Source organism: Cebus imitator, unplaced genomic scaffold, assembly GCF_001604975.1.
Source record: "Cebus imitator isolate Cc_AM_T3 unplaced genomic scaffold, Cebus_imitator-1.0 Scaffold409, whole genome shotgun sequence".
In the NCBI taxonomy this organism is placed as follows: Eukaryota; Metazoa; Chordata; class Mammalia; order Primates; family Cebidae; genus Cebus; species Cebus imitator.
The window spans coordinates 1164754-1182754 of NW_016107724.1; the positions used below are offsets into that span (position 1 = coordinate 1164754).

General features: G+C 32.1%; 1 protein-coding gene across 2 annotated transcripts in view; it reads left to right on the forward strand.

The window, feature by feature from the left end:
* The window catches only part of CCSER1 (coiled-coil serine rich protein 1), a 764265-nt gene that overhangs the window by 541483 nt on the left and 204781 nt on the right, over window positions 1-18001 (forward strand). For both annotated transcript variants that reach the window (XM_017509178.2, XM_037731578.1), the window contains exon 7: window positions 6120-6197. In XM_017509178.2, coding sequence (XP_017364667.1) covers window positions 6120-6197 — 78 coding nt within the window. The remainder of the gene's footprint in view (window positions 1-6119; window positions 6198-18001) is intronic.

Consider the following 18001-nt stretch of genomic DNA (forward strand, 5'->3'; position numbering starts at 1 on the left):
ATAAGGCTTATATAATAAAATATAATACTTGTAAAAAATTATCTCATTTTCATGGATTAAAATTAACTCCATAGTTTATGAATTGGTTCATTATATTTCAAAAGTAAATTTAAATTTTAAATGCTATGTTGTTATGATACATATGGCTGACTTGGAAATTATATACACAGAACATTGATAGTACCAAGTGACAAATGGTTTGTGAATCAATGGAGAGTTCTTCATTTCTTCACATCAAAATGAAGAAGAGAATACTATGTTTTTCAGTGCTATTAAAATGAGTACACATTTGTATTTATCAATAATAAGTATAATCGTAGCAGTTAAGAGAAGATGTAACACTAAAAATATCAACTTTATTTTCTGATTATTAATGATGCCTCTTATTCTTCAATTTCTCTGTTTTTTTTAGTGACAAAATATTGAGTTTCAAAGCTCTCAGCTATGTACTTTGCCCAATGACACTAAAGCAGTGTCCACTGAGGATAAGATTTTCAAACTAAACATTTAGATAATTGTTTATAGTAACAAATGGTATAACATTTCCCAAATTTTTTGTCTGAATTTAACTTGAGAAAAAAACGTGGTATTAGTATAACAAAAAATATTTTCTTTCATGCTCATTATTTATTTTGGGGTGAGACCAACTCTTATGATTTGCAAGTCTTACTTTTCACCTGGGTTTTTTTCTTGTTGTTAATAAACTTTGTATACTTATTTTTTCTCATCAACAATGACTTATATTAAGTAACTTTAACTTCGTACAAAGATACATGAGTTTGAAAATTTCAATGAGATCACTTACCTTCTTTTTTCAGTTTCTGATAAATTGTCCCTGATTATTCATATGTTTTAAAGAGCCATCTCCTAGGAGCCAAGAAGTTCTAGTCCCCCTCCTGCCATTGTTTTCTGTTAGTGTGGTGTCATTTTCATTTATCCTGTTGATAGCTGCTCTTCACCAACATTGTCTTGCAGATTTGAATATGACAAGGTGGCATGGCATTTGCAGGATACCTCTGTGTACTTAGATCAGAGTTTATTCCATTGAAAATTTTGAAGAGGGTATTATTTCTCATCTGTCTCTTGGGATTTTGTTTAAAATAGCTCTTTTTATGTTTGCTTGCTCCTTCTTTTTCTCAGGGCCAAAGATGAGTCCAGTGGTAAGAGAACCAGTCCCTGAGATAATAGAAACATTGCCTCTCTTGGTATTTCTATTGTCCTCCTCAACTAAATACTTCACTTCTCTCCTGCTCATCATCTTCCTAGGAAATTCTGTAATAACCCATTCTGATGAGAGTCTTGAATATTACTTTAAAATTTTCAGTACTGTAGCAAAATGTTCCTAACCTCCCTTAGACATATCTACAAATAATAAATCTATATTTTTATTTATTATAATTATAGTGAAGACAGTAAATATAAGACTTTCATATAATGAGAAAGATTGACTAAAATATCTGAGGTTGCTTGCTAAAATTCAAATTAACCTGTGAAAATCTTGTGCTAGAATATGTATGGTATAAGGCTTATTTAATGTTTATTGTATATGAAGAAACTGGAAAAGCATCTTCAAATAATAAATCTCTGATTCTGCTATCTTTTGCCTATATGTATTGAAGTGAAAGGTTAGTAGAAGAAAACATAAGAGAGAACCTTTGAGAATGTGATTGGTAGGCCAGTATTTATTAGGTAAAACACCAAAAGCATGTACCATAAAAAGCAAGCTAAAAATGTAGTTCAGAAAACTTTGGCTCTTTTGAATATATGGTTAAAAAAATAAAAAGATAAGCCCCAAGCTGGGTAATATAATTATAATAAACATATATGACAAATGATTTGTATCCAATAATCCAATGATAAATATTGGCAAAATATTTGAATACTCTTTGCAAATGAGATATACTAATGGTTAATTGGCACATGAAATGATACTTAACATCCTTAGTAACCCATGGAAGAGAAAGTTAAAACCACAATGAGGTACCACTGCACACCCACAAAGTGCCTAATTTTTTTAAAAAGACTGGTAACACCATTGTTTGCAAGATATCCTGCAAGTGGAAGTGCAAAATATTACAATCCTTTTGGAAGACAGTTGTCAGTTTCTTATAAAGTTTATATAATACAGGATATAAATTTGCCACAAGACCCAGAGATTTCATTGTTAAGTAATTACTAAATATAAAACACACATCCATTAAAAGATATATACATGAATGTTCAGAATGGATTTTCCTTAGAGCCCCAAACAGGAAGCAGCTCTCATCAATAAGTGAGTGGATAAGCAAATTTTGGTCTACCATGAAATACTATACAACATTTTGAAAGGACAGACTACTGAAATATGTACCAATATGACATAATGAATTTCAGAATCATTTTGCTGAGTGAAAGAAGGAAGACCCCAAAGAGTTCATGCTATACATTTCTATTTATACGAAATTCTAGAGCAGCCCAAAGCAAACTAGTAAAAGAAAGCACACCATTGTTCCCTGGCAGCAGGGATAGGGAATAGTTGACACAGAGACACATGAGGGAACATTCTGAGGTAATGAAAATATTCTGTATCTTGATATTGGTGGTTGTTACATATATGGATACATTTGTCAAACCTCATCTAGTTTTACACCCCAAAACTTCATTATACTGTAGGTATGTTATATTTCAATAAAGTTGTTTTAGAAAAGGATCAGCTGGAGATGAGAGATCAAATCACTTGGTAAGGGAATCGTCTTCTAAAAACAGCAGCAACAAAGAAGTGAAAGGGTTTTTTTAAAAATTAGACAAGTAGAAAGAATTGTAGAGAACAATATTCAGAAAAAGGAGGGACATTAATCAGAACATCTCTGATATGCTCAGTAAATACATGTCTAGGGATCACTGAACCTCAAGATCACACTTAATTTTAAGCCCAATTTGGAGAAAAATGAAAGAGAACATATTTACATTAAATAGAAATAGAAAAGAGGTGGCCAATTTGGGCAAAACAACATTTTAATGGTAGGTAAAATGTTAGGTTCATATTATTTGTCTATTCTTGTGTTTGAAAGAAACAGTTTATCAATTGGACTTAGAACCCGAAAACCAGGTTAAGAACACTTGGTAAAATCGGCTTTTCATGACAAGGATGTCTAGAGTGTCTCCAATGGATATAAAAACAAAACAAAACAAAGCAAATGTTTCATGAGAAGAAGATAGGAGATTTGTTCTGTTGAGAGATTTGCTTCAGTTTTAAAAAAAATAGTTCTTCTATTTTCCCGTAGGATTCACTTTCACATTATTGTGAACCTATCACTTGCAAAATCTCTGCAATATATCAAAAGTGGATGAAACCATAAATCTAGCAGGACATTTTATGAAGAAAGCTATTGATTAACAAAAACTGTTAGCTTTTAAAAACATCAAATATAACTTATTATTTCATTTAGATATTAAATTGTATCAGTATTGCTATCAATGAATGAAAGAGTAATTGGATTAAAATATGAAATATGGATAAGACTTATCTCTATAAGATTTACAATAGTATTTTATCTAAAAGAATAAGCAAATTGAATGATACCTAAATTATAGATTACTGAAAAACGAACGGGAAAACCATAGGATAAACATGAAAATACTTCATTCATGTATTTCCCAACTTGATAACTAAGTGCAGTTTATCAGATGTTGCCATATGAGATTGATTTTTTTTTAATAATATTTATCTCAAGATTTCCTAAGAACAGTAGAATTAAAGTGTCACACTATAAGATGGATTTGAAAATTATAGCTAGAACACAGTTTTCTCTTAGAATGTCGTTTAAAGAATCTGTGTTACACGATGTAAAATTTGGAGTCCATTTTTTACTGTCCTTTGAATTATACATTAATTTCTGGAAAGTTATGGGAGATCTCAATATTTAAAGAAGTTTACCATGAACCTTGACTTTGCATTTATGTTCTTATGAAAATTAAAACCTTCAATAGCAAGACTGATATAGGCGTTTTAATTTTTACAAATGAATGTCATCTATGTCTCCTAAATATATTATTTATTTATTTATTTATTTATTTATTTTTACAAGAACCAACAGAGTAAGAATTTATTAATGTCTCCCACCGTGGGAGGGTATTAATCTATTCATACATCCACCCCATGACACAAACACCTGCCATTAGGTCTCACCTCTAACACTGGTATCAAATTTCAGCATGTGATTTGGAGAGACAAACATCCAAACTATAGCATTCCTCCTCTGGCCCCCCAAAACTCATGTCTTCCTCATGTTGCAAAATAAAATCATCCCTTCTCAATAGTTCCAAATATATATGTGTGTGTGTGTGTGTGTGTGTGTGTGTGTGTGTGTACATATAATTGCATTTTAAATCCTGGGGTACATGTAAAGAACATGCAGGATTGTTGCAAAGGTACATACATGGCAACTTTAATAAGCTATGCAGGCTGTTTATACTACAGATAAATATCAGATAATTCAACTATGTACAAATTATGTTCTATCACTTGCTTAAATTCTTCTGAGAAATCCAACAGTAAGAGAAGTACCTCAAGAGGCTTTTTTTCCCTCTGTTTTTCATCATAAAGCTTCATTCATTTCATATGTTAACATCCTGTGGTAAATTAGTTAGCAAGACTAGCCTTGTTTCTCTATTATGTCATATATTCAGAGAGTAAGAGTCAGCCATTCATCATATTTCCTGGTTTTGATCAAATAAATTACGTACAACTCCGGATAAATTTTGAAATTAGAGTCAGAGACTAATTCACCTCAATTATCTGGTGCATGTATTTTCCTACTTCCTTTAGTAGATTATTGTTCAATTTTTACATAATTTCCTTCTTTAGAAATTTTTACTTGAGTAAATTGCACTGCCTTGTATGAATTTCCAAAACAGGTGTTGTATGTGTTAAATTAACATTATACTGAATATCTTGGTTCCTGTGTCGATAGTTCTTATCCTTGGTTTCTGGACTAGGGAGTCAGAAGTATTCCCAACTTAATGGATATTTAAAATGTGTTCAGTTTATTTCACATTTGAATACGTGAATTGAAAATAATCTTTGAATGGAAAGTCTCTAAGAATATGTAGCGGTTGTAGCATCTATTCTTGAACATGTTCTTTTGTTGAAACTTAAGCTAGTCAAACTTGTCTACTTATATCCTTATGTCACTTGAGGTGTATTCATTATTTCGCTTTAATCTGCATTGCAAAATTTCTGTGTGTTTGCACATACCTTTAGAGACAAGGCTGAAAAATGTAGGTGTATATTCTTTTTAATGTTTTATTTTCTTTCGTTTTATTTGCATATGGGAGAGTTCCTCTGAGAGACTGCATTAAGAATATAATAAAATAAATTTTGTTGCTACCTATTGTTAGTATCTTTTCCTTGCTTTTAGAAAAGTAAATTAATGATGAACTTCTAACTGATATCTCTTTTTTAGGCTAATCTTTCATTAAATAACTTTTAATTGGTTATATTCTTAAAAGACCAGAAAAACAGCCATTACCAATATTACAGGCATTCTCTTACGTTTGTGTAAATATTTTATCATTATATTTTTGTTTAGCAGAATAAAAGAAAGGTAAAATGTCAGGGACCATGAATTTAGGAATTTAAAATTTTTAATATTTTTTCAGTTTGTAATTGTGTATTATAGCAGATTGGTTTACATAACGAAAAAAATGGTTGCAATGATTTAAATCTTTATAGATGAAAAACTGTAATGCATGTTTGAAAATCAATCTGACTATATTGAAATAGCAACATAATGAATTATTACAGATATAGTTTAATTTTTTAAATTGTAAAAATATAAATTAAGCAATGATAATAATAAATATCACCCTAGCACAGAAAAAATGGCCATTATATTTGATAAAATGCACTTTAAAAGGTACCTGGGGAGAGATAATTTGACTAATTTCCCAGATAATCATCTCTATATAAGGAATGATTTATTATATAATTATGATTAAATCTACATTAATATGATTTTTTCTACTTTCATATTTTCCTTATTTACTTATTTTAATTATTTATTTCTTTTTTCTGAATTATGAGTTGTCAAAGTGACTACAAAATAATCTTTATTTATTCAATTTCACTGTCCTTGCAGAGTGCAGACATGAGTCCAGCAAGCAGTACCACATCACTTCCTGTTAGTCCTCTTACTGAAGAGCCAGTGCCTTTCAAGGTAAAAAACAAACAAGAAAGCATTATTTATCAACATTTTAGGATAGTTAATAAATAATTTATGTGTAGATGGTGAACTGCTTTAATCTTCAAGGGTCTGATTTCAAATCTTAAAATCATTTTCTTTGTGTTCTATTGTCATTCTATTGCTAACTAAAGGTAAAGGTTTGAAATGAAAATTACTACTTTATGGGACAATTGTTTGTCTTACATGTAAATGGTGGTGTTTTATTGTAATCGGTTCATTCTTGTGAATGGGAGGTTTTAAATCTTTTGTTTATATTATATTAATATAAATCATAGGAGTAGAAGGAAACATTTAGCCCTCATCTAGTGGTTAAATTTTCATTAGCAATTTTAGGTTGCTAATAATTAATGATGTAATACTTGTAAGATAAGAGTCAAACTCAGGAGTTGAAATATGGAATCATTCCTCCAAACATTATATTTGATAAATATTCAAGTAAATATGCAAATAAGTATGTGATATGACTGATGGCATTTTTTTCAGTTTGGGATGCTATATATATGACAAATATGAAGTCTTGTTTTGCCTCTTAAAATTAGATGTTTCTATTTAAGCCAAATCCTGTAGATCAAATATTTTATGTTTGTTCCAGGGATGTTTAGATATTATTAGGCTTATTATAAATAAAAACAATTCTTAAGAGCATGAGGAAAAAGATGCTTTTTTTTATAAAATGTTGGGATAATGTACTTAAGTGCACTGATTTCAATATAATATTGCTTAAACCTAGTACAGTGGTTGACATGGATTTCCATATACTCAATATTGCTGTCATGTTGAAATAATAATTATAGAAGGCTATGAATTCCAATGAGAGTATTTAGTTTTCTAATTATGGATACTTTTTTGCTTAGTAAGGGTCAAATATTTGTTAGAAGGCCCTTTCTATACCTGCTAATTGTTAAATACTGAACAATATTCTGATTACATTATTTATTGAGAAATATTTCCTTTGTTATTATACAGATTAGGAAAATACTAATGCTACAAAGTTTAATGTTACCATTTTATGGTATATGGAACAAATTTACTGAAGAAGCATTTTTTTAACAAGATTTTAATTGAATTTTCAAAACTTCTCCAGAAACCATTTTCTCTTTTTAATATATTGACAATGATTACAGTCTTTGAAAATTAATGTATTTTTTAACAGAGGTTAAAAATAGCTAGACATATTTTAGAATCTGCTGACATAAAGCTAATATAAATATAACTATTTTAATTAGTTTCTCTAACTAGTTCTGAGAGATCAATAGTTTGGGAGTGAATGTAAATGATTTTATAAGAAACTAAAACTTCCAAGTGCTTATAACATATAATATTGGCTTTCAATGGCCAACAAAGTTACAGTGACTTTCAATTTATTCGTTCTGTGAAAGGAATATTACCTATATATTTTCAAAAGATTTAATCACCTATGAAATTATCACATTAGAATTTACAAGTATCTAAATTTAAAATTCAAAATTATGAAAAAACTTTATTTGCTTCTTTCATTTTTAGTTTATAAATTGTCACTGTAAATGAGTAATGAGTAATGTAATACTTATTTAATTTAAACACAAAATATATAGACCTATAATTTCAAGGATATGTTGAGAATTATATAACACATAGAAAACATTTAAGTTTTCTTGTAACTATATTCTGAAAAAGTCTGATATTATAATTCATATGTCTAAAACTTTGATTAAAATAATATTTGAATAGCTAGGTAACTGGAAAATAAAGGTTGTCTTCTTTGCCTATTCTCTATGAATGTAACATAATCTTTCATGTTAATATAAGAGTAATCCTCTTAACCTCTTAGCTTACTTTTTCGAAGATACAGTTATTTCACCACCCAACCCCATAGCAATCCACCCTAATATTAGAAGAGCAAAGCTTCTTCTAATATCGGTGGCTGGTTGAGGGACTTGATTTTACTTTTTCTTCTCAGAAATAATTAGATTACTAGAAGAAAGGTATTTCCTCCACTTTCTTGGTCAGTTTTGGAAGGACTCAGATCAGTTGGAGGCAGATACCTTGTTCTGGCTGGTATGTTTGTCAAGGTACATGGTTTTCTTTAAGCATTACCTTTAGAATGACGTTCAGATTAAGCTGATTTCAGCCACATCATTTAAAATGAAGACAAATGGTAACATTTTAATAAAAAAAATTAATACTTTCCCACTAATATCCATGCCTTTGTTCTTGAATATTAGATGAGAAATTGGCTATTGTTAAGAAGAGATGTACCATAGTAAAATCTATTAAATTAGGTATAGAAGAAAACAAGAGGGCATCCTAGGGACTATCACAAGGTAGGTTAAACTTTAGAGATACATGAATTTAAAATGGCAATTCAGTCTTGTTTGCAATTGAGTGTTTATTTTTTTTCTAATATGTCAGCATTTTTCAACTTTGTTAGTATTGGAGCCCATTCTTTCAATTAAATAAAAACAATCTGCCCTGAAAGATGGTCTAAGCCCCACATACAGTACTCATTTCTCTATTTCCCCACAGTGTGATTCAGTTCATGCTAGACTCGTATTTACTGTTTAAAACCATTGCTGGCCAGGTGCGGTGGCTCATGCCTGTATCCCAGCACTTTGGGAGGCCAAGGCAAGCAGATCACGAGGTCAGGAGTTTGAGACCAGCCTAGCCAACATGGTGAAACGCCATCTCTACTAAAAATATAAAAATTAGCTGGGCGTGGTGTTGCACACCTATAATCTTAGCTACTCGGGAGACTGAGGTAGGAGAATGGCTTTAACCCAGTAGGCGGAGTTTGCAATGATCCCAGATCACACCACTGCACTCCAGCCATGGTGTAGCTAGCCTTTCAAAACTGAGGACATTTCACACAAAAATTCATCCAATTTTTCTTAAACAATTGAAAAATCCAGACACTTTTCGCATCTCATTGTAAATAGAACTATTTGACAAGAAATGAGAAGGATTTCTCCATCTAGACAGGGCACATGAACTCCCAGTCACCACAATCATCACCATCCCTCTATATTCAAGCCAAGCAATGAATGTGTTTGTATTTCTTCATAGAAGATAGTGAATAATTCACAGTCTTGCATATATACTACATATAATAAACCCCAGATTTCTTGGGCAGTCTCTTGGTACTGAGGAGTTTCTAGGATGCTTGATTCTAAAAAGTTTCATTTTAAGAACTGCCAACTTATTTTACCTTTATAAACTATTGTTATGCATACATTTGGAAGCAAAAGGCAAATGTATAACCTCTAGTTTTTGTTGTTTTTTAATAGAATATTCAGCATTACATTAACTATACACACATATGGCCTGACTCATGCCACTATATCATTATATAAGAGCCAAAGGATAACCAATTTTGCATAAGTAGGAACAATATGTTATCAGACATCTATAACAGAATCATGATAGTTCAAGATCATTCAAGTGAGACATTACTCTGATGAAACACACACACACAAAAACTTAACCATTAAGTTTTCTATAGTTTTCTGAGGACTAGACCTGAACAAAATTGATGTTGTTAATTTTAATCTGTTCATTCTATCTTTTTTTATCTTTTCCCTCTGGCATTCTCCCTGATTTCTTGCAAACACTTAATCACTTCCCATCTCATCTGCCTTCCATCTCCCTCTGTTAGCCTTGGTAGAATGCTCCACACCAAAGATGCCTTCAAGCCACTACAGTTTACTCTTCTTTAGTAGGATGACCCTTTTGTACATATGCAATTATTAGCAGCCTCAATCCATTCCTGGAACTAACACTCTTGAAGCTAAAGCTGGCTCATTGTTCTTGACCACCCCTCATAAAAGTACATTCTATCACAAGCCATGTTCTTTTTGCTGATCATGTTCATCAGTTTTTAAATGTATTTATACTTCAATGATGAAGCATGATGGCTACATTTTAGTCTCTTTTCATGCTTAAGTAATATTTTTCGATTAGATATTTTAGGAAATCATCTTATCCTACTGTACTGCATTACATTTGTCCTGTGATAAATTCCACAGGAAAGGAAAAACATTCTATTCTATTGTTCTGTAGTTCAGCTGCTGAAAACTTTTGTGCTTCAAAAGTGCACAAAGGCAATGAGGAATCCCTCCAGTCACCAGTCCTCGGTCAAAGTGTAAAAACAAATGTAATTCATTGCATTTCTTGGCCCACTGACTACTGCTTCCCTGGGATGTTTGCATTCCTGGAATACCTAGTGGGATTGAGTGTCACAGTGCCTAGAATGTACAATGGCACCGTCCTCTCTGACGTAAGGCCATATTCTGGAGGAACTGACAGTGTGGCACTTGGCTCTTTCCTGGGTCTCTTTCTTCTTAGGAAATCCAAGGTTCTCTGAATCCTTTCCCTCATTTCTAGTTATTACTCTTTAGTCTAAAGAAACTCTCCCCAGGTTTCTATCAGAGATGTTCCTTTTCTCCTTAAATCAGCCAGGGCACAGAAAAAAACAAGAAGAAGAAGAAAAAAAAAAACTCTTTGATGTACATTTTAGGAATAGAATTGCATCTGTAGATTATTCTGCCATGACATGAACCTAACGTTTGTATGCACAGAGCCACTTTACTTAAGCAGAGAATAGAAAGGAGGAAGAGAAATAGAGAAATAAATTGTCTTGAAATGTTTTTTTATACGCTGGGTGCAGTGGTATACCTCTCTAATGACAGCAGTTAGAGAAGCCGAGGCAGGAGATTTGCCTGAGCTCAGTAATTTGAGCCCAGCCTTAGCAACATGAGGAGATCTCACCTCTATTATTTTTTTTAATGTATTCTACCATGGAATACTGGTATGTTAAACAACAAAAACGATACTTAACTCTACTTGACCATAGAGTCTGGATTCAGGAATTAATAATGTGTAGTAACACACAGTTTGCTCCCTATTGTATAAAATAGGGTGTATAGCAAAAAAATATAGCAAATATAGAATTAACAGTCTTCAACTCTGGATGGATCATACTATTTTAAGAAAAAATATTCTGTAGTTTCTGTAATGATCCACCTATTTCTATTGTTAACACAATATTCATTTTTAATAAAGCAGGAAAGAGAATTGGGAGTATTAGAAGCAATGTAGTCTAATTAGGAGACTGCTTGGGAGGATCAAACCCCAGTTCTGCCACCTTCATGGCTATGTGACCTTGAGCCAGTTATTTTGTGTCACAATTTCTTATTTATAAAATAACAATAGCAACTATTTCTTCATTAGGTTATTATGAGGTTGAGCAAGTTAATAAAAAGTGTCTAAAATAGTACATATTAAGCCATATGTAGGTGTTGATTATTTTTATAGATGCAAGATCTCCAAGTTCAACCAAGAAAATCATAAATACTGCAAGGCAGAAATCTTGCCACCTTACCCCTTCTACTTTATTTTCAAATATGAAAGATATATTTTAAACATAAATTATTTACTTTGATGAAGATTCAAGTTTAACATTTATTCCCATTGAGCTCATATGTCATATTCCTCTTATGAAAAATGATTAATAGAAATGTTCGTTAATTTTGAGAAGGAGTAAATGTAATGAATTTGTCTTGAGGGAAAACTGGTAAATATAATGAAACACTACTTGGAATAAAATACATAATAGTTTCTGTAACAATAAGGATACATAGTATCTTTTTATCAGGAATATACCATGGCAACTTTTTCTTTTATTATCCAATTCTCCACAGTAACATAACCTGGTAACCTCCTGAAAGCATACCTTCCAGTGAAGGAACATTATTCAAACACTTTGGAATACTGAGGAAAAACTCAACATGAACAAAGCTCTGCTGCTGTTTTATTTGTTTATATGCGATAACATCAACATGAGTCGTTTCAATTTATTTCGTCTAACTATATTATTATGTAAAAGAACACATTTGGAGACTCTAAAAGACAGAGATCAAATTGTGGCATGACATTCACATCATCTGTTGTATATTCTGTGTAGACTTATTTTTTTGTGTGTATGTGAGAGTTTTTATTGTTGCTTTTAATTTATTGAATGTAATGATCTCTCTTAGTATTAGAAATAGCTTTTTTTAATATGTCCCTGGAAGAGTCCACATTTTTTACCAGACCACATACTCCTTCAATGATTTATTGATGAATCAATTTATCAAGTACCTACCATGTTCTTGGTAATATTCTAAGGCATTGGTACTTCAGTGTAAGTAACACACATTAAATCACTGCATTAATGGTATTTGGGTTCTTGGGAGAAGAAATAGACAACCAGCAAATAAATATATAAAATGTAAGGTAGGGTGATAAATGTTACAATGAAAAGTAAAGCAGAATATGAAGGATAGAAAGTGGCACTGGAGTGTGTTGGTGTTTCAAAAAGGATGGCCAAGGATGGCCACTTTGATTATGGAACATTTTAGTAGAGAACATAATGAAGAAAGGGAGACAGCCACTCATATTTTATGGAAACCCAAGAATAACAACTGTAAAAGCAAAAGAATACTTGATCTTTTCATGAATGGTATGATATTGTGGTTAGAGAGGAATGAATGAAGAGAAAAGTAATATGAGTTTAGGTCATAGATAAATCTTATCATAAAAGGTCTAGTATGTCATGGTAAAGACTTAAGATCTTATTTCACATGTGATGAGAAACCATTGGAGTGTTTTTTTTTTTTTTAAAGAATGACATAATCAGACTATTATTAAACTACTGCTTTGGTTTCTGTGTAGATATAGGTATTACTGGACATGGCAGAAGAAGGAAGTCAAGGCTCCTATAGTTGAGAGATTATGATGGCTTAAACGGGAGTTTTAAAAGATGAGGGGATAAGAATTGATTGAATATTGAATACATCTTGAATGTTGGGTCAGCAGGATTTGTTAATATATCATACATAGAATATCCTAAAAGAACAAGTCAAAGATAATTTCTGATACTAATTTTTTGATGTTTTTCTGTTTTTACCCTTTAGCTAACAAATAAATGAGTAACATGATACAGAGATAAGTGAAGTCTTATTTGGTTGGCTTAATTGTGTTAGTAGTGAGGCAGTAATTGTGAAATGGCAGATGATGTTGGTTTTGCAAGGGCTAACATTCAATCCTACAAGTAATACTAATTTCTGGTAATATATATATTTTATATGTCAGATAACTGAAAGCACGCACATAAAAATAAACAACATAATTTGGGTAGATACTGATAGATCAATAATTATGGTATAGAAATATGATTCATTAATACATAGAAGAAATAAGCAGGCAAAAAATAATAAATATTTAGAGATATGGCTGATGAATTTTGAATATAAAACCCTACAATTGTTTTGTATTTAAGTAATCAATGTATGTTATAAAAAAAATTAAATAAACATGGCATCAATGTGGTTCTCTAAAGGGAATACATTTTAAGAGGGATCTATTATTTATACTACATTTAAAGCAATTATTTTTGATTAATGTAATATGAAATGATAGTTTCAGTCATATATTTCCATGTGATAAATCATCTCAAATCCTGTCAGCCTGAAATAGTAATTTAATACTGTTGTTTATGACTCTGTAGGTTGACTGGGCTCATCTGGGCCGTTCTTGTGTGAGGTATTCAAGTGAGTACAGTCAGACTGATGCTGAGAATGGGGTCAACTGAAGGCTCAAGTGAGACAGACTCCCAGGATAATTCCTTTATTCACATGTCTGGTGCTGGGCTGGAACTACTTGTTACCGATTGGCGTTTCTCTCTTTCTCTGTCTCTCTCACTGCTGTGCTTCTACTTCTGTCTCCTTCTTTCCTCAGTCTCTCCGTGGACTAGCTTGAGCTTTTTTACAGTGTACTGGTTTTGAATAATTAGACTTGTTGTATGGTAGCTGGCTTCCCCTAGGGTGAATGTTCTACAGGAAGAGAAAGGGAAACATGTTAGGCTAATTAGGACTAGACCAGAAATACACAGCTTCACCTACACATCTTTCTATTGACTTAGCAGTTGCAGAGTGTGTCGATGATCCCTAAGACTACCCCTACATTCAAAGATTGTAAGAAGACACAGAATTCAACAGAGATCACACTCTTCTCTTCCAGCAATATAAATACGGGACATGTATGTGATGTTTCTGCCCAGTAAAGGCCATTAGCAACTCAGCACCAAAGGATTTTACTGGGGGCTTATCATGTAGGAACCCTGTGCCTAGGGTATGCCAAAATTCTAAACTCCCAGAAGAAATCAGATATTCAACAAAAACAATATTGTACAAATATTGTTTGTACAAGCTACTTAGGGACAGTGAGCCAATCTTATCATTTATGGACATCTTTATATGCATGTAGGACTCCCGTTACCAGTCAGTCAAGTTCTTAGATACCAACCAGTGGCTAATCTTGCAAGAAGGACTTTCTAAGCACTGTATATTAATTTGTTCTCTATTTCCATGAGTTTAATTATTGTTATATTTAGCTCCCATAAATAAATAAGAACACGTGAAATTTGTCTCACTTTCCTTGGCATATTTCACCTAACATAATGACCTCCAGCTCCATCCATGTCATTCCAAATGATAGCATCTAATTCTTTTTTTATGGCTGAATAGTATTCATTGTGTATATGTATCACAGTTTCTTAATCCATTCATCTGTTGATAGACATTTGGATTACTTGCCAATCTTGAGTGCTATGAATAGTGCTACAATAAACATGGGAGTGCAGATACCTCTTCAATATACTAATTTCCTTTCTTTTGGGAATATATCTAGCAGTGGGATTGCTGGATCAAATGGTATGTCTAGTTTTAGTTTTGTGAAGAACCTCCAAGCTGTACTGCATAATAGTTACACTAATTTACATTCCCACCAACAGTTTATGGAGGTTCCATTCTTTTCACATCCTCCCAAGCATTTGTTATTTTGCCTGCCCCAACCTAAAGTCCAAACAAACAAAAAAAATTTTAACAGGAATTAGATAATATCTCACTGTAGTTTTGATTCGCATTCCTCTGATGATTAGTGATGCTGAGAACATTTTGATATATGTGTTGCTCATTTGTATGTATTCTTTAGAGAAATGTCTATTCAGATTTTTTGGCCATTTTAAAATTGCAGTTAAACATTTTTCCTATGGAATTGTTTGAGCTCCTTATATATTCTGATGTTAATTCCTTGTTCAATGGATAATTTTCAAAAATTTTCTCCCATTCTGTGAGTTTCTCTTCACTGTATTGTTTCCTTTGTTTTGCAAAGGCTTTTTTAACTTGATATCATCCCCTCTATCCAATTTTGCTTTGGTTGACTGTGCTTTAGGGGTATTAATCAAGAAATCCTTGCCTAGTCCACTGTCCTGGAGAATTTCTTCAGTGTTTTATTTTAGGAATTTGATAGTTAGGTCTTAGATTTAAGTCTAATCCATTTTGACTTGGTATTTTGTAAATGATGAGCTTTCTTTTTGGATGGGTCTTTGTTTCGTTTTGGTATCAGGGTAATATTGGCCTCATAAAATGACTTTGGAAGTATTTTCTCCTCCATTTTTCAGAATAGTTATGGAGGATTGGTATTCATTCTTTAAATGTTGGCTGAAATTCAGCAGTGAAGCCATTGGGTCCTGGGCTTTTCTTTGCTTGGAGATGTTTTATTACAGCTTTGATCTCATTACTTATTATTGGTCTGTTCAGATTTTACATTTCTTCATGGTTCAAGCTTGATAGATTGTATGTGTCTCAAAATTTATCTATTTTTCCTAGGTTTTCTAATTTATTGGTAGTTAGTTGCTCATAATGGCCTCTAATTATCCTTTAAATTTATGTAGTATCAGTTATAATGTCTTCTGTTTCATCTCTGAGTTTATTGATATGGGCTTTCTCTCTGTTTTTCTTAGTCTGGCTAAAGGTTTATTGATTTGTATTATTTATATTATTCTACTAATTTTCATTTTGTTTGCTCTTGCTTTCTAGTTCTTTAAAATGCATTGTTGGGTTTTTTTATTTAAAGTATTTCTTCTTTTTTGATATAGGTGCTTATAACTATAAACTTCCCTCTTAGAACTGCTGTCAGTATAGCTCATAGGTTGCAGTATGCTGTGTTTCCATGTTCATTTGTTTAAAAAAAAATTAATTTTTTTTCTTAATTTCTTCATTGACCCACTGATCACTCAGAAGCATATTTTAATTCCATGTGTTTGTACAGTTTCTAAAATTCCTCTTGTTATTGATTTCTAGTTTTATTCTATTGTGACCAAAGAAGATAATTGATATTATTTTATTTACACAAAAGTTTAAGACTTGTTCTGTGGCCTAACGTACAAGGAGAATAATATATATTCTGAATCCTTTGGATGAAAAAGTTCTGTAAATATCTGTTAGGTTCATTTGGACTGTTGTCCAGATTAAGTCCAATATTTGTTGATTTTCTGTCTGAGTGATCTGTCCAATGCTGAAAGTGGGATGCTAAAGTCTACAAGAATTATTGTATTAGAGTCAATCTCTCTCTTTAGCTCTAATAATATTTACTTTTAAATCTGGGTGCTCTTGTATTGGGTGCATACATATTTACAATTGTTTTATCCTCTTCCTGAATTGACCTCATTATCATTATATAATGACCTTCTTTATGTGTTTCCGTATTTTTTGTCTTGAAATCTACTTTTTTCTGATATAAGCTAGTCCTGCTTTTTTCTTGTTTCCATTTGCAAGGAATATCTTTTTCCATCCCTTTATTTTCAATCCATATTTGGTTTTACAGGTGAAGTCTGTTTCTTGTAGGAAACAGTTATTAGATCATTTTTTAAATCTATTCAGCCACTCTATGACTTTTAATTAAAGAGTTTATTTTATTTACATTCAATGATATCATTAAAAAGTAAGGACTTACTCCCACCATTTTGTTTGCTGATTGTTTTTTTCCTTCTTTCCTCCCTTGCTGATTGTGTGTGTGTGTGTGTGTGTGTGTGTGTGTGTGTGTGTGCGCGCGCGCGCACGTACGCCGGTAATTTTCTCAGGTGGGTATGATATTCTGATTTCTGGCTTTTTATTTTTCTGCATCTGCAGTGGATTTTTTGATATTAGGTTACCATGAGACTTACAAGTAGTAACTTATAACCCATTTTTTAAAACAATGGGTTTAAGGCCAGGCACAGTGACTCATGCCTACAATCTCAGTATTTGGGGAGACCGAGGCGGGTGGATCACAAAGTCAGGAATTGGAGACCAGCCCGACCCCAACGTGGTGAAACCTCCTCTCTACTAAAAATACAAAAATTAGCTGGGCGTGGTGGAGCACACCTGTAATCCCAGCTACTCAGGAGGCTGAGGCAAGAGAATTGCTTGAACCTGGGAGGCGAAGGTTGCAGTGAGCCGAGACACTGCACTTCAGACTGGGAGACAGAGTGAGACTCCATCTCAAAACAGCAACAGCAACAACAACAAAAAAATGGGTTTACAATGCAATAACATCGACTGTGTGAACAAACAAGTACAGAGATAACTATTAAAAACTCCACACTTCAGCTTCATGCTCCAACTTAACTTTCTACTGTTTCTATTTATATCTTATACTATGTTTTGAAAAGTTGTTCTAGTTATTATTTTTGTTATATTCATCTTTTAGTTTTTCTTTTTTTTTTTTTTTTTTTTTTTTTTTTTTTTTTTTTTTTTTTTTTTTTTTCTATAACTCTCTGACTCTTCAAGTACAGATAAGGGGAATGACTAATGCCTTGTGACAAATATTAGTTGAATGAATACATTGTTAAATACACATTTAATGAACAACAAGCATCTGATATTTGAAGGATATTTCATGCTTTTAGTTTGTTTTACCTTAATATCTGGTGAAGTGAGTGT